Here is a 21,664-nt window from a genome sequence, read left to right as displayed (position 1 = left end):
ATCCTCACTTCCTGTTCTTCTGTCTGTAACTACACACAGTAATGCAAGGCTTTCTCCCTGGTGTGGAGTGTCGTGCTCGCCCCCTCCCTTGGACTACAGAAGAGTCAGGATGCTCTCTACGTTGCAGATAGAGAAAGTTAGTGGACATCCTGACTCTCCTGTAGTCCAAGGGAGGGGGCGAGCATGACACTCCACACCAGGGAGAAAGCCTTGCATTACTTAGTGTGGAGTTACAGACAGAAGAACAGGAAGTGAGGATTTCTCAGAAGACATAAGGACATTTAAAAGCAAAATCGAAGGATGAGGTAAGTGAAGGAGGACTGCAGTAAGGTAAAGGAAGCTATTTAGGAAAAAAAATTGTACCTTTACAACCCCTTTAAATACAGGGAAAATAAGACGTTTAAGTGGTTGTAAAGGTTCAGTTTTTTTTTTAAATAACAAATATGTCATACTTACCTCCACTGTGTAGTTTGTTTTGCACAGAGTGGCCCCAATCCTCCTGTTCTGGGGTCCCACGGCGGCAATAGATAACCCCCTCTGGGAAGCTCTCTCCCGAGGGTGTTACCTTGTGGGTGCACTCATTCTGTGTCCAAATCCGCCGAGTGTATGACTCGGCCTGTCCCCCGGTGGCCGTGTCATTTGATTGCATTTTCGGAGCCAATGGCTGCTCTGCTATCAATCTATCCAATAAAGAGCCGTGAAGCCGCGGAGAGAGCGACTCGGGATCACACCCATGGAAATTCTGGGCTCAGGTAAGTAAAACGGTGGGGGCTGGGGGGCCGGACACTGCAAGGTGTTTTATCACCTTAAAGCATAGAATGCATTAAGGTGAAAAAACCCTTTAACTTCACCTGTAGTCTCTGGCACAGTGCAGTGTATAAAGTCACTCCATAAAAGTTTAAATACAGAAAAAATAATAGGTTAACTTCACTTATGTAAGGGTTGGAGAACCCACTTGCTTATTTATCAGCGAGGTGCTCGTACATCCTATAATTAATAACGTAGCACTTTTCTATCCCCCCCCCACCACCCTCTCTTTACTGTGATTCTCTGCTAGGACTTTGAATAAGATAAGGACACATTTTAGGCAGCCCATATGTATATATATATATATATATATATATATATATATATATATATATATATATAGATATATATATATATATATATATATATATATATATGTATATATTTTATTTATTTTTTTCATTTAACCAGCAGTTTAAAAAAAAAAAATCCCCAAATTCCCCATCCACACAGCTAATGATGATGGAGGAATCCTTCCCACTGAGTTATAACATTCTGACAGTGGGGAGACTTCCTCACCATCAGAATACACTGATCAGTGCTGTCAGCACTGATTGTTCAGGAAAAACTCAACAGCCAAATTTCAATCCATGTATTGCTGTCTTTAAACTCATAGATTGCCAGCAACTCATAGCTTTCTGTTATACCTCAAGGCAGAAATTCACCCATTTAATAGACACTTGGGAACATGCTTATGGAAGTTCTATTATATTCTGTTTATGTTAGCTATGTGAGTATACACAGCCAAAAAATTGTATTTACCTTATCATTTTAGAAATACAATCTGGTGGCTACAAGGCATTTTATCAAGAGCCAAAACAAATAGCTTTCTAATACTGTATATTCAAATGTCCATGCAAATGATTGGAAATAAAGGTCATACAGTTTATTACATATCTTAAAGGAAACCTGCTACTGCTGTCCTCTTTTTTGTCCTGATGACTGCTGTTATTGAAACAGAAAGTAAGGGCCAAATCAAACATTTTAGAGCTGTCACCAGAGGAAGTGGTGAGGACAGAGCAGCCATCAGAAATTTTGGGGCCCCTTACACAGTTTTAGGCCTGACCACCAACATTCCCCTGGACCGCCCCACTGGATCCACCCACTGGCCACCCCACTGAGTCCTTCGGTGCACCCACTTTTTGGAGACTGGAGGGTTGGATGGTGCTGGGTGTTGGTGAGGATACATTGTGGAGACTGGAGGGATGGATAGTGCTGGGCGTGGGTGGGGATACATTGTGGAGAGGAATAGATGGAGCTGGGTGTGGATGGGGATGCATTGTGGAGATTGGAGGGATGGATGGTGCTGGGCATGGGTGGGGATACATTGTGGAGACTGGAGGAATAGATGGTCCTGGTTGTGGATGGGGATCCATTGTGGAGAGGGATAGATGGTGCTGGGTGTGGGTGGGGATTCATTGTGGAGACTGGAGGGATGGATGGTGCTGGGCATCCATTGTGGAGACTGGAGGGATGTATGGTGCTGGCGGCGGTGGGGATATATTGTGGAGACTGGAGGGATGGATGGTGCTGGGCGTGGGTGGGGATACATTGTAGAGACTGGAGGGATGGATGTTGCTGGGCGTGGGTGGGGATGCATTTTAGAGACTGGAGGGATGGATGTTGCTGGGCGTGGGTGACGATACATTGTAGAGACTGGAGGGATGGATGTTGCTGGGCGTGGGTGGGGATGCATTGTGGAGACTGGAGGGATGTATAGTGCTGGGTGTGGGTGGGGATGCATTTTGGAGACAGGAGGAATGGATGGAGCTGGGCCTAGGTGGGTATACATTGTGGAGACTGGATAGATGGATGGTGCTGGGCATGGGTGGGGAGGAAGACGATTGAGTTGCATTGTGAAAATGGATGATGGGGACTCTGTGTGGGGATGGGCCTTACTTTGTGAAGACAATATTTACAATATTGCCGCACACTGACAGAAGATAAAATAATTTTCCATAAAAAGTCCTTTGAGCTAATAGCTCTAAAATTAGAAAACAGTGTCTGGATCTGGGCAGCCTTGTGTGTGGAGCCGAAGCCAAACTCCAATGCATGGAACAGAAACAGAAACAAAAAACAGGCGCCACTTAGAAAGACTGTAAACTTTAATGTAAAAATAGCATCAAAGCACTCACATTGAGATAACTGTGTACAGGCATGTAGAGGGGGTCCAGATGACAGTCTATCCTTAGCCGAGATGTGTGGTCCCTTGTCGCTGTAGGACCTGTTTGCTGCGCTGGTGCTGCTTGTGAAGGAGCCAGTGCATTGTTCACCGAATGGCAAATTCGGGTAGGCTTTGCGGCTACCAGACTGAGGGCTGGAGCGCAAACGATGGGTCTTTTCTGGGACGCAACAGTGTGAGGGGGAATGACGTCACACTCGAGGACCAAGATGCAACACGTTTTGGTGCATGCACCGTGAATTGGTAGGAATCACAGCGCGCACCTTTTTCAAGCTGCTTGAAAAAGGTGCGCGCTGTAATTCCTACCAATTCACGGCGCATGCACCGAAACGCGTTGCATCTTGTTATGTCAATGTGAGTGCTTTGATGCTATTTTTACATTAAAGTGTACAGTCTTTCTAAGTGGCGCCTGTTTTTTGTTTCTGTTTCTGTTACTTTGTGAAGAGGCTCTCCACAATGCGACATCCTTATCCATTTTCACAATGCAACTCAATGCCAACTTGTCAGCCCCAGTCAGGTGTCCCATCCAAGGAGATGAAATAAAGTCCAAATCTACAGGCAGCACAGCAGCACACATAACATTTTTGTACCTTAACCTCTGCGCAGCTCTCTGGTATCTATCTGCATGCACCTGATAGGGCTGGGTCCATGTTCATCATTGACAAGTTGACCACACCCCCTGTCTGTGTCCCAGCCAATCACATTGCAAGCAAACCTAACAGCAGCCAGCAGGCACCGCCTCAGCAGGGAAGGAAGAGGAGCTAGCTAGTGCTGGTGACAATCACCTGCTGGGAGGGTTGCTAGTCAGAAAGGCAGCGGAGACTCTGCTTTGTTTAATGACACTCTAATGATGCTTTTTTCCTCTTAGCTACAGCCAGCACGGGGGGAGGGGGGTGCAGTGCTAGGGACACTCGGGCCCCTTACATCAGTACTGCCTGTACTCCCCTGATGGCGGCCCTGGGTGAGGATAATTTATCCAATAGGGACATCTGTTTTGATGACGACTCTCAGAGAAATAATTACACTCCCTTTGGGGAGATTTCCTCTAATTTCTTGTTGCATCTGCAGAACAGGCAGTGAAGAGAAATTTCCCCACTCCCGAGCAAGACACAACAAAAATAACCGATAATGGTTATAACACTTTCATGCTCTGACCAAAAGTTAAAAAAGTTTGGCTATACAGTTGTGTTCAAAATTATTCAACCCCCCAATGCTGTAAAGGGTTTTAGGGAATTTAGTGTACATTTGTAATTGTGTTCAGAATGAAATCCTACAAGGACTTCTTAAAGAACCATATGCAACTAAAATGACATCAATCGGTTTTGTAATACAGTAGTAAATATTTATTTTGTGAATTCTTCATTTACACAATTATTCAACCCCTTAAAGACTACCACTCTGAAGAACAGAGGTTCATTGAAGTGTATTCAATCAGGTATTGAAAACACCTGTGGATGTCAGGGAGCAGCAATAAAGCCTAATAAGCATTAATTAGGCAGCTTTAAAATGACTGTGATACTCAGCTCCTTCTAGACATTTACTGGTGTGGTTACAAACATGGTGAAGTCAAGGGAATGGTCCAGGAAGACAAGAGAAGAGGTGATTACTCTTCACAGGAAGGGCAATGGCTATAAGAAGATTGCAAAGATGTTAAACATACCAAAAGACACCATAGGAAGCATCATTCACAAATTCAAGGCAAAGGGCACTGTTGAAACGCTACCTGGTCGTGGCAGAAAGAAGATGCTGACTTCGACTGCTGTGCGCTACCTGAAGCGTAGAGTGGAGAAAAGTCCCCGTGTGACTGCTGAGGAACTGAGAAAATATTTGTCAGATGTGGGTACTGAAGTTTCTGCTCAGACAATACGGCGCACACTGCGTAATGAAGGCCTCCATGCCAGAACTCCCAGGCGCACCCCCTTGCTGTCTCTAAAGAATAAGAAGAGTCGACTGCAGTATGCCAAAAGTCATGTGGACAAACCACAGAAGTTTTGGGATTGTGTTCTGTGGACTGATGAAACTGTTTGGGCCCATGGATCAACGCTATGTTTGGAGGAGGAAGAACAAGGCCTATGATGAAAAGAACACCTTGCCTACTGTGAAGCATGGCGGGGGTTCAATCATGCTTTGTGGCTGTTTTGCTTCTGCAGGTACAGGGAAGCTTCAGCGTGTGCAAGGTACCATGAATTCTCTTCAGTACCAGGAGATATTGGATGACAATGTGATGCAGTCCGTCACAAACCTGAGGCTTGGGAGACGTTGGACCTTTCAACAGGACAATGATCCCAAGCATACCTCCAAGTCCACTAGAGCATGGTTGCAGATTAAAGGCTGGAACATTTTGGAGTGGCCATCGCAGTCACCAGACTTAAATCCGATTGAGAACCTCTGGTGGGACTTAAAGAAAGCAGTTGCAGTGCGCAAGCCTAAGAATGTGACTGAACTGGAGGCTTTTGCCCATGACGAATGGGCAAAGATACCCGTAGATCGCTGCAAGACACTTGTGTCAAGCTATGCTTCAAGTTTAAAAGCTGTTCTAACTGTAAAAGGATGTTGTACTAAGTACTAAGATTGAATGTCACTTGGGGGTTGAATAAAACTGATAATGATGTAAGCACAGAAAAGACATTTGTGGTTATTTTATTATAAATGTTATGTTATATTTGTCTGACCTACACGTGCCTCTTTGATTTAATTGTAAGCAGGATGACTGAATGATCAAAATCAATGTCAAACTGGCCAAAACAATCAATTTCAGTGGGGGGTTGAATAATTTTGAACACAACTGTACATACGCTAATCCAATAGTATTTAATACGTTCTAAGTCACAGACCCAGAACATGTATAATAGTTTCATGCTAATTCGGGGCAGTAAATCAGCAGGTGCCAAATTCATGGACAGTCATGCAACCATAATTTCCTTCAAGGGTCAGCAACAGTAAATCCAATGAAGAGTTTTTGTTTCTGTCAGAAGTTGCTTCTTTCTCCAAAAGCTCCCTGGTGCAGTTTAGAAGGCCAAATGAAGAACAGAAGGTGGACAACTGTGGATCAACTGTACTTGTAAATGAACTCTTTTTTATGCTCCTGTTCCACTGATGATGCATGATGGTGATACAAAACTAGTTGGGCAGGGTCACGAACGTGTGCTGTCTTTCATACCCACTGAAGCCGGCTTCATGCGGTTTGAATCATTTTTATTGTCCTGAATCACGTGAGTACCTTGTGGTGTTTTTAACAATAAACGTGTACTAACAGTATTTACGCAATGCGTGGCCTATGTTCCTTTTCCTCTATGGCGGCTTTCTGAGTTGGATCCAAAGTTGTGGCATTGTTATTGGGAAATATCATATGTTGAAACCTGGCCACTGGACCATACTGATCCCATTTAGAGATGCCGGAGGGGTCCATTATTTCCCATGTGTATTTGATCTCTGTAATTGGGGATCACAACTATCTGATAAGAGGCTTGATTATGGTGGAGGGCATGTGTGTATGGTGAAATTCCTTAGCAATTCATGTGGTTTGCCACCCGGTGGAATATATCATTATCTTGAGAAGAATTAGATACACCTTCATTCCACTATATGCTTTCATTGCTATTGGCATATGGAGACTTATTTCCATATTGAACTTTATGGACTATTCAGTTCACTGTTTATTTGTATATTGGTACATTTGCAGTATTTAATTTCTTGCAGAATAACCAGAAGTGCACTATTATATATATACTGTATATATATATATATATATATATATATATATATATATATATATATATATATATATATATATATATATATATATATATAGTGACTGAATGATCTGAGAAGCAACTAAAACTGAATGCAAGGTAAACACTCCTAAAGACACAAAGGATTTGCCCATCGGCACAAGCCCAAAGCCTTTTGGCAGAGGCCCTTAGGCATTTTCCGTGAAGGGAAAGCTACAGATCTGCTGACACTTAAACAAAATTCTAGTGTAATAAACACAGTAACTTATTTATAGGTACAAATAACACAGGCTTACACAATTTGCAGAGCAAAGTCATAAATAGCCAATCTTTTAATAAAACAGGATTGAACATATAAGCAAACTTAGACATACCTTTGCAGTGCATTTGTGCTGTGGGTGATTAATAGAGTCCACATAGTGGTGCCGCATACACCGGTTTGGATCTGACTCAGTGAGGAAAGTGTTGCTCTTTTTACTGTCTGCGCTAATTAATAATGATCCCAGGGAGATTGCAGAAATCCAAACAAACAAGACATAGTTTCCCATTGTTTCCAAAGTCTTTCCAGGATGCAGGCAAATAAGGACCTTAAGGATATAGGATCCAGTAGCACAATCCACGTGCTTTGTGTACAGTAAAGTCAATTGCTTGCATTATCTTCCCAGTTGCCATTGGTCCTGATGCTTTATTTGGATAATGAAATTGTAATCCATTGCTTCCCCTGTGACAAATGAAAAAAATAATGAGTTTATTTTCTAATATATGTAATTTCTGTCTTTCATTCAAGTCTATGATCACTTTAACTGCTTCACTTGAACACAGCAGATCACCAATGTGATCTCTGTGACCAATCACAGCAAACACAAATGTAAACTCAGGCTGCATGTTGTAGCCATTAGCTCTCCTTCTCTTCACAGAGAGAATGTGCGTGAGGAGAAAGCCATCTACAGCACTGATTGAAGCCACACTAGTGTAAACTGTCACACACCAGTGCACCATCAACATCTGTTGCAGTGTCAGCAGTGCAATATCAACATCTGTCAGCCAAAATATCATAAAATGGTATCTGACCAGGTCTGATAGTCCTTAAAAAATTGTTAGGAGGTAAAGATATACATGTTATGTAGTAGGACCCATCCACAAAGACCTTTAAACCAAAAATACAAGGTTTTAACTATTCCACTTCAGTCATTATAAGTGTTATATAGCATATTCTCAACAAAATAATTAATCCATGACAGATGTCTTTGCAAAAAACCTTTACTGACACATCGCTTAAATTAAATTTAAGAATAAAGACACATGACAAATAAAAACTGCTGAATTTTTAAAGACTCCACCCATCATGTTTTTAGACATATTCCGGAATAATAATGTATATCCAAGAAAATCAAATAGCAAGGAAAAATAAAGTTGGGTAGGGTGCTGCTGAGGAGACAAATCTGTTTCTTAAAATATGCTTTGTGGTCAAAAGTGGCCTTTCTACATTTAAAGGATAAAAAAAAAAAGATCAATGCATATTGATTGATAGTGATAATCCAATTTGGCTACAATGATGCGGTCCAGAGGAAAAGTTTGGCTAGTGGACATTCAAAGTTCATCACTAATAAATGGATACTTATACATGGCCCCACTCAACCTCCCTCACATTTCAAGCAATTAATAGCCACATAAAGGAACCGCAGAGAAAGAGAAGTCCTCATATATCCAGGGTAACAACATACAGCTTGAAGACTTACTGTAAAGAGCAGATATAAAGCCAGTCCCTGTGCTCCAGGGACTGGCTTTATATCTGAGGTCTGTATCATTTGATATATCTTTATATCTGAGGTCTTTATATTGAGGTCTGTATCATGTACTGCGTGTATCAAGAAAAGTCTTCAAGTAGTTTAACCTTAACCCTAATTAACCTCCCTAACAAAGGTGGTTATGTGTTTTAAAAAAAACAAAACACTGGCAACAACTTACTTAGATAATGCGACAGTCCATGGCAAAAGCATCCACTCATTTAGACTTTCCCATAATGCCCTCAAGGCCGTCAAAACCAAGTACAGTAAATGCATAGTTAATTTTTGCTTCTTATATACTAATCAATTTCCTGTAATGGTAGTCAGGGAAAAAAATGGGGCCATGACAGGTGAAATGACCCTGACCAATTTTGCCGGTTCCAACAGGCTGCTTTAGAGGCAATGGTGTGGTATTCCCATACTAGGAAAGAAAAAACATAATGTGTTTTGGGGTGTCATTCTAATCGTGCCTATGATGTATGTTAGAAATACACCATATTACCAAAAGTATGGCATCCCAGGCTTATTCCGTAAGGTTCAATATAGAATTGGCCCACCCTTTGCAGCTATAACAACTTCAACTCTTCTGGGAAGACTGTCCACATGGTTTTATTTAGGAGTGTGTCTATGGGAATTTTTGACTATTCATCTAGAAGTGCATTTGTGAGGTCAGGCACTCATGTGGAGTGGACAAGAAGGCCTGACTCTCAGTCTCCGCTCTGATTCATCCCAAATGTGTTCTATCCGGTTGAGGTCAGGACTCTGAAGGCCAGTCAAGTTCCTCCACCCCAGTCCATGTCTTTATGGATCTTGCTTTGTGCATTGGTCTAAATCATTTGGTGGAGGGGGGATTATGGTGTGGGGTTGTTTTTCAGTGATTGGGTTTGGCCCCTTAGTTCCAGTGAAGGGAACTCGTAAGGCGCCAACATACCAAGACATCTTGGACAATTTTATTCTCCCAAATTTGTGGGAACAGTTTGGGTATGGTCCCTTCCTGTTCCAACATAACTGTGTACCAGTGTAAAAACAAGGTCCATAAAGTCATGGATGAGCAAGTTTGGGGTGGAGGAAATTGACTGGCCTGCACAGAGTCCCAATCTCAACCCAAAAGAACACCTTTGGGATGAATTAGAGTGGAGACTGTGAGCAAGTGCCTGTCCTCACAAATGCGCTTCTGAAAGAATGGTCAAACATTCCCATTATCTCACTCCTAAACCTTGTGGACAGCCTTCCCAGAAGAGTTGAAGTTGTTCTAGCTGCAAAGGGTGGGGCTAGCAAGTTTAGCTGTTGCTTTTAGTAGCCACTGTTAACATAAAGCAAGCAGGTCTACCAATGCTTGGTTGCCTTCAGCAGACCCTGGGCTTGTGCTGTATAAATAAATGCCACCAGTCAATCCTAAAGCTGGGGGGCAAGGCTTGTTAACCTGCAGCTGACAATGAAGTGTGAAAACAGTGAAATGTCAGCAAATAACCACCGGGAGAAGCTGAGACGCTGTGACAGATCTGAAAAAAGGTGCAGTAGCAGCAAATAACCACCAGGAGGAGCTTTGAGGTTGTGTTAGACACAGGAGTATATCTCATCTTTGAGGAACAGCCTTTGGAACAATACAAAAACGCACTACTGAACTTTTCTATATTAAAGAAGCCACTTTAATAAGCTTCTCTTTGAAACTCCATTTTTTCAAAACAAAATATAAAAAACAACCTAAGCTTTAGTATCAAAAGTATTGTGGATACCAAGTGCTTAAAGAAAGCCCTTCAATTTATGAGAGGTCATGAGATTAACGTGGGCCTAAAATGTCCACAATTTTTTTGGACATCAGGTTCTGGAGCTTTGTAATTCTTTAAGGAATGTTATGCATATTGCATTCCCTTTATTGAGATATCTTGTTTAAGAGGGTTCTGTAATTCAGGGAAGGGGTAAGGCTTGAAGAATTCCTCTGCTTTATTCCGATCAAGCTTTTCAGAGGCAGACCATGTTGAACTTCTTTGGATAAAGTTGGGATTTATACAATCTCAGCAACTGAAGTTGTTCTGTTTTTTTTCATATGACCAATCTCAATAGTCACATTTTGCAATGTGTTTATGGGTAAAGTAGGGCACCTTCACCTTACAGTATCGGTTTAAGATAAGTGGTAATATAACTATTGTCAGTGAACCAATTAAACCAATTAAAAGTCACTGAGGTCTGCAGGTCTGCAGGAACTACTGGTTTTAAATAAAAAAGTCCAGAATTACTACTTGCATCTGTTCTTTTTGTGTATATCACCAGATGCAAAATGTTCTAGAAAAGAAGGCATCACATGACTCTGGTGAACCCTTAGCATTTTCTATCATATATTTTTCATTTTCAAAGGCTATTCATTAGCAAAGAAATTAGAAGCAGCTGAGAATCATAATCAATATAGAACTAATGATGATTTAAATGTTAAACATAAGTATAGTAAAAATCACTGCTACAAACAGTAGTAGGAAGGTTAGTAGTAGTAGCTGCAGTAGAAGACACAAAAGTAATTATTCCACAAGACTTTTATTAAAAAAATACTCGGCTCTCCTGAAGAAAAAAACGGAACACATAGGACACCACTATTATAATGGAATTCCTGGGTGGCACTAAATAACACTTCATAAACAGTACTGCTGTACAGTTTGCAAGCCAAGAACAATACCAGTGCCAAGTTGAACTTAAAATCAGGTCAGTTCTTTTTAACTTAAACAAAGCTGCTATTTGTTTGAAAAATTCTGAATTAAGATACAAGGGATGGTAAATGTTGCGTAGCGACAAGGCTGAGCTACGGTGGAAAGCTTTAAACTCAAACACATCAATTTTAACACCAAACTGATTGTAAGGCATATTAATATTTCTTGTACTTTCCATCATATGCTTTGCTAGGTCATAAACTGTTTTTTATTAGCACTTGGCAAAATTCAGATTTGAAATATGAGAGAACAATATGGGTGTGCATATGAATGAAAGAAGCACTAATACAAAATTCTGGGTCAAACCAGCCCAAAAAAATAAAATAAATAATAATATGTGATCTTTGTCTGTTGGCGCTTCCTCACTACTGATGTGTTAACAAGCCATTTTATAACTAGAAACAGATGAATTAAAAAGCTGACATCGCTAAGGCATTGAAATATTAATTGAAAATGTCCAAAACAAACAGAGGATAATTAAACGCAGAAATAGTTATATACTGTATTGTACTACCACTATTGTACTACCATTACAGCATCAGTGTATCCCCAAGCTACACATTTGGAAAACACCGCAAGCACGTACTGAGAGAAATATAGGAAATACAAGACAGCAAAAGAGTTTATGGATCTCATTTTAAATACGCCATTCAAAAAAAATATGGTGGTGGTTAAACATTATGAAACTACTGGATCACCTAAAGATGTCGTTCCCAAAAATTAAAGAGACTGCTACAATTTTATTTCTATAAACATGGATAATTTTATGTGCAGCAGTGGTTCCTGGGACCAATAATCTAGCCTTTTCACCAAGATCCACTGGTTTGGGTTTCAATCAAATGTCTCTAATAGACATCATGATTGTTGCCTAATCCAGCCAAAATCATTATTTTAGCAGCCTTAGACTATAGCTGGATGTTGTGAAGTGAATGAATTGCCATTTTTTAAAGACAACCAGGAATGTATAAAGCTTACACCATCAGAAAGGGTCAATCCTAGGACCAAACACATCAACATCAAGTATCATCTACTGAGGGGCAATCAAGAACAAGGTGTTATTGACATTCAATACTGCCCGTCAGAGGAGATGACTGCCAATGCACTCATCAAGCCTTTGTTGAAGGAACATCATAGTTATTTCCAGAAGAAGCTGAATATAATTTGACAAAGCACATGCTGTTGAGAAGGGGTGTTGGAAGAACAACAACACATAATGTAAAGTTGTTAATAAACTCACAATACTGTATGCATTATACCTATCTATGCCAGCAGCTGGCGCTGTGGTAATATAGTGTATAGTTCTTATATGCTGTGATATAACAGGATGTATTGTCTATCTAAGCTAAATGTACTCATTTGTGTTCTCTTCCTGTTCCATGATGATAAAGACATGTTTTGATATATCTCCATGACAGTAAAGTATTCTCTGTATCCAAGAAGCTTCCAACGCATGAATATATCAATACTGTGCATAATAGCAGTTAGTCTCCAGTTATTTACAACACTAAGCTATTTCTATGTACAGTATAAACCAAACTGATAAGAGGCATGTAGGAGTTGTTCCACGGTCCAGCGATGCAGCCACATGGAGCGCCGCTCCCCTCCCCACTTCTATCCTTGGCGCCTACTTAACATTCAGGGCACCCGGCCGTGACAGCTTTCGGCTTCACAGCCAGGCACGCACTATGCATGCATGCGTCGCGCTGCGTTCCCTGAAGGGACAGGCGATCTCCTGGAACCAGCCCGTGTCCCAGGAGATCGCCTAGAGGGAGGGGCCGCCTAGAGGCAGAGGAGGAGTCGCCTAGGCAGTCCCTAGGTGGAAATAGGAAGTGAAACTGGAAGTCCCACTCCTACCGAAGCCCCCACTCCCCCCCCAAAAAATGACATGCCAAATGAGGAGTGAGGGTGAGGGTGAGGAGTGCTTAAAGCGAAAGTTCCACTTTTGGGTGGAACTCCGCTTTAAGGGGGATATGATCAACATGTATAAATACATAAGGGGTCCATATAGTAGTTTTGAGTTATTCACTTTAAAGTCATCATAGAGCACAAGGGGGCACTCTTATGTCTGGAGGAAAAGAGATTTAATCTCCAAATCACAGTAATGCAGCGTACACTCGGTCGGAATTTCCAACAACAAATGTTCGATGTGAGCTTGTCGGAAAATCCGACCGTGTGTATGCTCCATCGGACATTTGTCGTCGGAATTTCCGACAACAAAAATTTGAGAGCTGGTTCTCAAAGTTTCCAACAACAAAAGTTGTTGTCGGAAATTCCGACCGTGTGTATACAACTGAACGCACAAAAATTCTACACATGCTCAGAATCAATTTGACGCATGCTTGGAATCAGTGAACTTAATTTTTATTGGCTCATCGTAGTGTTGTACGTCACAGCGTTCTTGACGTTCACAATTTCCGACAACATTGTGTGACCGTGTGTATGCAAGAAAAGTTCGAGCGAACATCTGTCGGAAAAAAATCCACAGTTTTAATGTCGGAATGTCCGATCTTGTGTATGTGGCATAAGAGTTGTGAAAATGTGGAACAGGCTCGCTCAAGAGCTGGTTCTGGCCTCGATTATTTTCTAAATGTACATAATGGGCCAGATTCACGTAGAATTGCAGCCGTGTAACGTAACCCATTTACGTTACACCGCTGCAAGTTTTCAGTCTAAGTGCCCGATCCACAAAGCACTTACCTGTAAACTTGCGGCGGTGTATCGTAAACACGTCCGGCGCAAGCCCGCCCAATTCAAATGGGGCGGGTACCATTTAAATTAGGCGCGCTCCCGCGCCGGATGTACTGCGCATGCTCAGTTTTGAAATTCCCGCCGTGCTTTGTGCGATGTGACGTCATTTTTTAGAACGGCGACGTGCGTAGCATCCATTCGTATTCCCGGACGTCTTACGCGAAAACAGAAAACAATTGAAATTACACCTGTCGGATCTTTAGGGTTATCTATGCGGAACTGATTCTATGAATCAGCCGCATAGATACGACAGGAGATACGACGGTGTATCAGAAAATACGCGGTCGTATCTTCTCTGTGAATCTGGCCCAATATAACTGGGTACCAACATTTATAAGTAAAGTTGGTCCAAAGAAATACCTGATTGCCTCTTGGGGGAATTAGAAAGGAATTTTTGCTGGAGCAAATTGGTTCATCCTTTGCGTGTTTTTTTTTTTTTTTTTGCCTTCCTATGGTTCAACTGTGGGTATAGGATTGTGTATATGGGATTGTCTGATTTTTTTTCCTTTCATTGGTTGAACTAGATGAATGTGTTTTTTTTTTTCTCAACCCATGTAGCTATGTAATACAAAATCTAACTAATTTTTAATTAACTTGTTCTGAAGTTATTTCTTTAGTACTTGTATGTTGCTGTTACACCCACATATGAACTAACATGCTGGACTGGAACCAATCAAATATGTCTCTTTATAGTATAAGCTGTTATAAGTTTAAAATGTTCTGCCAGCTTATGCTCAGTAAAAGTATTGTATTTCCATACATACACATCATAAACTGTAACTATTGTCAATGAAAAGAAAGACTATGCATAGACGTAAACTGAAGTACCGTTCATCATTACATTTAAACTAGAGGTAGAACAGTCATTGCTACACTTACCCATATACTGTATGTGCATTAGACTGGTACAGTAATTCCAATAGCTACCACGTTAGGGAAAAGTGGTATGGTTTGTAGAAAAAAAAGAGATACAATATATACATATAGTGTGTATGTATATATATATATACATATATATATATATATATATATATATATATATATATATATATATATATATATACACACACTATATATATATATACACCTTTATTTAACCACTTACAGAACACATTGCATGAACAGGAATACCTTTGTTATCGTAGCAGCTAGCTACCATAACCCTGGTATCCTCTTCTGCAGTGAGGGGTTTGCTTTTAGATGAAAATGGTCTCTGCAGGGGATTTGCCGCAAGATCACTTTTATCGGCAGCGGGAGAGGGGTCCCCCCGCTGATCTTCGGTGCCCTCCACCGCTTATCGGTGCAGTCTGCACCAGTGGAGGCAATCCGGTCCTGTCCCTGGGCTGACATGGAGATGAGTGAGGAGAAGATGGCCCCCACCCGTCTCCATTTCATTGCAGGGCGGAAGTGACGTAAAAACGTCACTTCCCCCAAATGCTCTTAAAGGGAATTTTTTTTTATTACATTTATTTTATTTCTTTTATTACTTTTTGAGCCCAGATCTTATATTTAAGAGGACCTGTCATGATTTTTCTATTACAATGGATTTACATTCCTTATAATAGGAATAAAAGTGACACAATTTTTCATTTTTAAAGGGACCCGTCCCGTCGAGTTGGTGCTCAGAAGCAAACGCATACGTGTTCAAACCACACATGTGAGGTATTGCCACAATCATTCTAGACCTCCTCTGTAACTCAAAACGTGCAACCTGTAGAATTTTTTAAACGTCGCCTATGGAGAATTTTAAGTGTAAAAGTTTGTCGCCATTCCACGAGCGGGCGCAACTTTGAAGCGTGACATGTTCGGTATCAATTTACTTGGCGTAACATTATCTTTCACAATAAAAAAATATGGGCTAACTTTACTGTTATCTTATTTTTTTATAAAAAAAAAAGTTTTTTTCCCCAAAAAAGTGCGCTTGTAGGACCACTGCGCAAATACGGCATGATAAAAAGTATTGCAATGACCGCCATATTATTCTCTAGAGTGTTAGAAAAAAAATATGTATATATATATATATATATATATATATATATATATATATATTAGGGCTGTGCAAATTAACTTTTAATTAATCGATTAATCTTTAATTTTTTTGATCGATCAAAATCTTTTTGATCGATTAAAATTCTTTTGATTGGTACTCACCTCTCTGCCGGCTTCTGGGCCTTCTGGGAGTTCCGTCGAAGATCCAGCAACGTCACGGACACCAGCGGGGCTTGCCGTGTCCATCTGAAGGGCTCCTTTGCTGTGCCTTCATAGCTGCATGCCGGCGGGACCTTACTATCTGCCACACGCAAGGGCTGTTACACTTCCCTCTATCACTTCCCTCTATCAACCTGGGATTCTACAACCATCCACTGGGAGTTGTGATAGTTCCCTTCATGGGACATTTACATACCGACGGACTGATGTTAACCTCTCCTCATCTGGATTCAGCAGTGGTATCGGTGTACACATTTTTATACCAGTATCATACTTAGCTACATGTTTTTATGACTGCTTTTGGTACCGTTTGGTATTTCTCGCACCATTTTTGCAGTTTATGTAGTGTAAGGGGTTAGCTCTGGAGCGGGGGTGTGTGACCCCCTGGATGGGTTCACTACACACTGAACGATACAGAGAAACAGCCGAAGACGGTTGAAAACAAAGAATTTGGTTTATTCTTCCATCTTGCTGGAAACAAGTGCAAGCATCCAAACAGCATAAACAAAATCAAACATAAAATAAACTCTGGCCACTTGGGGCGTCTACTTTCACCACACAGGAACCTATCTATGGAGTCTGGCACAGCCTATTGCTGAGTAGACACTGCTTGTCATACAGCAGAAAAACAAATAGTCTTTTTGATTTTTATCACACAGAAAAATCAATAGCACCTCACCTCTTCAGAAGTATTTCTCTTCACTGCTCTCCTTCACTCAAAAAGCCTCAGGATGCAGCAATCAGTAGTAATCCTCTGGATTACTTATAGAGGCCTTAATTGCCTCATTCTGAACAGCTGAAGTTTTCCAACGCCCTTAAACCTTTCTGGCTACTTCTGCAGCCGACACCCGATAATAATTGGTGTATTGTCTAAACAAGGCAGAAATGTATCTCCCATCTGTGACAACACCCACAGATTTACCTGACTTCCTGTCACAGTAGCTACATCGATTTTATCTCCAGTGCAATATTTATTTGGTTACCTACTTGAAGACTATAAAAGTTTTAATGCTATTCCCATCGATTGCTGCCTTTGTGTGTTTTTTGTATCCTGCTATCCATTTTTCCAGTGGTTGGTAGCTGCACTGGGAATCAGCCTGCAAGGAGATCAGCTAAAAGTAGTTGGATCTGTATGTGCGTTATAATTAATTGAAATTTAGTCGATTAATCGATAAAAAAAAAAAAGATTAATCGAACAGAAATTTTTTGATCAGTAACAGCCCTAATATATATATATATTATGTTTTTAACTTGTAAACACCAAATCTCAGAAAGAGCCTCGGTCCTTAAGTGGTTAAGGGGCCTTCTTCAGTGAATATCTATAAACCTAACATTTTTCATATATCAGTCACTATTGTCATTGAGAGCATAGGAAGACTTTTCCAGCATGTTCTACAGAGTCCTTACTAAATGTCAACATTCGCTGCAAAACTAAACAATGAGCACATAAAAATGCAATCATTGTTTTAAACAAATGGTAATAATACCCTGTCTGGAAAAGTTTACCTTTTTCTAGCATAATAGCTTTTTATCAGTCACAAAGGACCAGATCTGCATATGTAAAACATGTTTTAATTATTTCTTATAATTGTTTAGAAAATTAGATTGAAAAGAAATGAAATCTTTTTTTCAGATTTCACATGCTGCTTCTCTGGAAATGGTATTTTCCTGTGAACTAAATTTCTCATAACAAGAGGTTTTGCATAAGGTCAGCACACAGCTTCCCAATCAGTGTGGCAAACAAGCCAAATGTTTGATTCTCTCTGTGATAACTCTGTGATAACTTCTGCCAGAAATTGGAGATGTCTCTTTTGAACCTCCAGAAAATTTAAATAGAAAGCAAGAAAGTGAAATACTTTTTAGAAATGGTATTTAATACCATAGAAAGACTTCAGAAATGTTTAATATGCTTATTTGATTTATTCCCAAACCAGTCTAATTCAATAAACAGTGCAAGGAGCAAAGTGTTAAGTTCAAAGTGCAGTAGAACAACCAATCATAATGAATTTTACCAGGTTCAACCACTTAAATATCAGACATTTTCACCCCCTTCTGACCATTTTTCAGCTTTCAGTGCTGTCACACTTTGAATAACAATTCATGTCATGCAACACCATACCCAAATTAAACTTTTCCTATTTTTGAGACAGATATCGCTATCTTTTGGTGGTATTTAATCACCTCTGGGTATTTTGTTTTTGTTTTTTGCTATAAAAGCTTAAAAATACCAAACAATTAGAAAAAAACGAATGCATTTTTCTCAGTTTCAATTATAAAATGTAGACCGAAATGTATTAAGCTACATTGCTTTGGCAAAAATAACCTAGATCAGTGTATATTATTTAGACTGTATGAAAGTTATAGAGCCTACAATCTTTGGTATATATGAAAATTGATCAGTCCTGAAAACTGCCTATCATTTTTTGAGACCCTAAAATTCCAAAACAGGACAAATATCCCCAAATGACCCCTTTTTGGAACGTAGACATCCCATGGTATTTTGTTAGAAACATGGTGGGTTTTTTTAAATTTTAATTTTTTTGTGTCCATTTTTCACAGCCGAGACGCAAGGAACACATTTTGGAAAATGCAGAGAGAAAATGTAAGTATTATTTTTACATAAAGTTATCAGTTTAATTGGATATTTTTGGCATGCAGCATGGGCATACCCAAAACATTCTGCTACTCCTTCTGAGTATAGGGATATCACATGGGCAGACTTTTTCACTATTTGCACTGATCATGTACAGAAATGGTCATCAACCATGTCTTCAGAGCCCACTAAGAGGCCAGGTTTTATGTATTACCTTGGGGAGATGCAGACTAGAATACTGCAATCACTGAGCAGCAAATTATATCACCTGTGATATATTGCAGTTATCTTGCACACCTGGCCTGTTAGTGGGCCCTGAGGACAGGGTTAATGACCACGAATGTACCATTGCATCTTGTGTATCACACAAATCAACCAATTATATAAAAACAAATGTTACTGTAATGACCACTAGTATATGAATGGTTAGGGAATATAGCTTAGAGTGCCATCACCTATAGCAGTCCCCATTCCTACAAGCTAAGCAAGCCTAGTGATTTCCCCTAGGGATGCCATGTTCACTGTCCAGGAAGTACAAGAAGCTAAAGAAAGGAAGAGCAAAGGAGTTCCTGTGGTTCCAGGAGGGTAGTTGTCCACAGGAGGTTAGTCCAGGCAAAAAAAGGCAAAGGATTGGTGAAAGCAACAGGCAGAAATGTGGTCAACAAACAAGCCAGTCGATTGACAAGCCAAGGTTAGCATAGGTTCAGACAGAGGCGTGGCAGTTCAGATAGAGGCGTGGCAGAGGCGTGGCAGACTGGTGTGGCAGTGATCAGGAACACTGTTGTTGTCTTACACAGAAATTTCAAAAGTTATTGTGCTGGTAGATCAAACAAGCTGCTGGCAAAAAACTGTTGGATGTGATTGTAAATTAACATATATAACATTAGATGTGCTATGCTAAACAGTTAATGAACCATAATGTGGCAGGGTATATTATGAATTACAAAACAAAATAAATCATAAAGTGAGTCCCATGAACAACAACAGTCCAATATCACGATTTCAAGAGAAAGTTCCGGAAAGTGAAGTGAAAAGCTCCAGTGCACTGTAAAAGTACAGCATATGTTTCTAATGTGGCTATGGATGACAGACAAAAAAGTGAATCACCCAGGTGCGGCTCCACCGTGCACTAAAAATTGCTTCTTACCAGAGACTGTATTATACTAAATTATAAGAGTCACAAGCACGATGTAGGGAGTTATCATAAGAGATAGAAGCCCTTAACTTTCTTCCTATCAGGTAAAGGCGATCTCAGTAAGAAATTATGGGTAGTTACTCCAACATGCCATACATAGAAATTAATCAAAACTATCCACATAGTGTAAAATTGTATGGTAGGTTTATTTAAAAAGGAAGTATAAATTATTCACAAGTAAAATGATTAAAACCGGTTTCGGGTTTCAAACTAACAGCCTCGTAGAATCGGCAGGAGTGGTGACGTCACAAGTATGACTCCATCCTACGCGTTTAATCAAAGTTAATGTCATCAGGGGCATACCCAAAACACATTCTCCAGGTAAATGAAATGAAGGAATGATACCGCTCTAAAAGCTACTGACCCCTCGGATTGCTTCAACTCTACTAAAACCGACAGGTGCTGGCTCTTCACAGGTGCATGGAATTGGAAAAAATCCTGAACCACCGCATTCTGTTAAACGCCATCTTTATTGGATAAAATCAGATCAAAACATAATCCAAAATGGTACAACAGGACAAAATATGGCTAACATGTTTCACATCGGAGTAAGCATCTTACAATGTGAAACATGTTAGCCATTTTTTGTCCTGTTGTCCACTTTTTCATCTTGATTGCATTGGATTATGTTTTGACCTGATTTTATCCAAAAAAGACGTTGTTTAACAGAGTGTGGCAGTCCAAGATTTTTTCAAATTCCAAAACACATCCGGCTACTTCTGTCTGAGTATAGGGATACTATGTGTGCAAGACATTTTCAATATTTGCACTGATTATGTACAGGACATTGTATCTTGTGTATCACACAAATCATTCAATTATATCAAAACCAGTGTACTGCAATGGCCACCTGTTTATGAAGGGTTTGGGAATATAGCTTAGTGTGGCATCACCTATAGCAGTCATCATTCCTATAAACTAAGAAAACCTAGTAAGTGTGCCACTTGTGTGGCAGTAAGTCCCTTTCACACTTATACGACTTGTACCACGATTTTGAAAGGCAAAATTGTATTCTCCATGATTTTCAATGACTACCATTCATATTGGCACGACTTTAAGTCATGCCGACTTCAAAGTAGTTCCTGCACTACTTTTTTTCTGATGTCAGATCAAAGTCGGATTCTGAATTAACAGATCCGACTTTGGCATGGGACTTGTACACGATTTGTGCATAAAGGGGAACTCCACGCCAATTAAAAAAAAAAAAAAACGGCATGAGTTCCCCATTGTGAGCATAACGGGCCCATAGGTCTGGTATAGGTTTTAAGGGGAACCCCCATGCTGAAAAACGGCGTAGGGTCCCCCCAAAATCCATACCAGACCTTTATCCGAGCACCATGCATGGCTGGTCAGGAAAGGGGGTGGGGACGAGTGAGCTTCAAGAAGATAGCGGAGCCCAGCAGAAGGCAGAAAGCATCAGAGAGCACAGAGAAGGCCCCGGAGAGCGGGAGAAGAGAACGGAGAGTCGGAAGAGACCCCTGGAGTTGGAAGAAGACCCCCAAAGTTGGAAGAAGACCCCCGGAGCTGCCTAATAAATTACTTTAAAAACCTTTGTAGTGTGTTTTTTTTCTTGACACTTCCCCCCATTCACATAGGGTGGGGGGCCCGGGATCCGGGGGCCCCCTTATTAAAGGGGGCTCCCAGATTCCGATAAGACCCCGGCAACCAACGGCCAGGTTTGTCGGGAAGGGGCCCTTGTCCTTATCAACAAGGG

General features: G+C 40.5%; 1 protein-coding gene across 3 annotated transcripts in view; it reads right to left on the bottom strand.

Moving 5' to 3' along the window:
- The window catches only part of LOC120927411 (norrin cystine knot growth factor NDP), a 175,128-nt gene that overhangs the window by 40,779 nt on the left and 112,685 nt on the right, over positions 1–21,664 (bottom strand). For all 3 annotated transcript variants that reach the window (XM_040338064.1, XM_040338065.1, XM_040338066.1), the window contains one exon: positions 7,095–7,441. In XM_040338064.1, the coding sequence (XP_040193998.1) occupies positions 7,095–7,268 (174 nt within the window). In that variant the 5' untranslated portion in view covers positions 7,269–7,441. The remainder of the gene's footprint in view (positions 1–7,094; positions 7,442–21,664) is intronic.

This window comes from Rana temporaria, chromosome 2 (genome assembly GCF_905171775.1).
Source record: "Rana temporaria chromosome 2, aRanTem1.1, whole genome shotgun sequence".
Classification (NCBI taxonomy): domain Eukaryota; kingdom Metazoa; phylum Chordata; class Amphibia; order Anura; family Ranidae; genus Rana; species Rana temporaria.
Note: the sequence above shows the minus strand (reverse complement) of the source record. Positions and strands in the feature narration are given on the sequence as shown.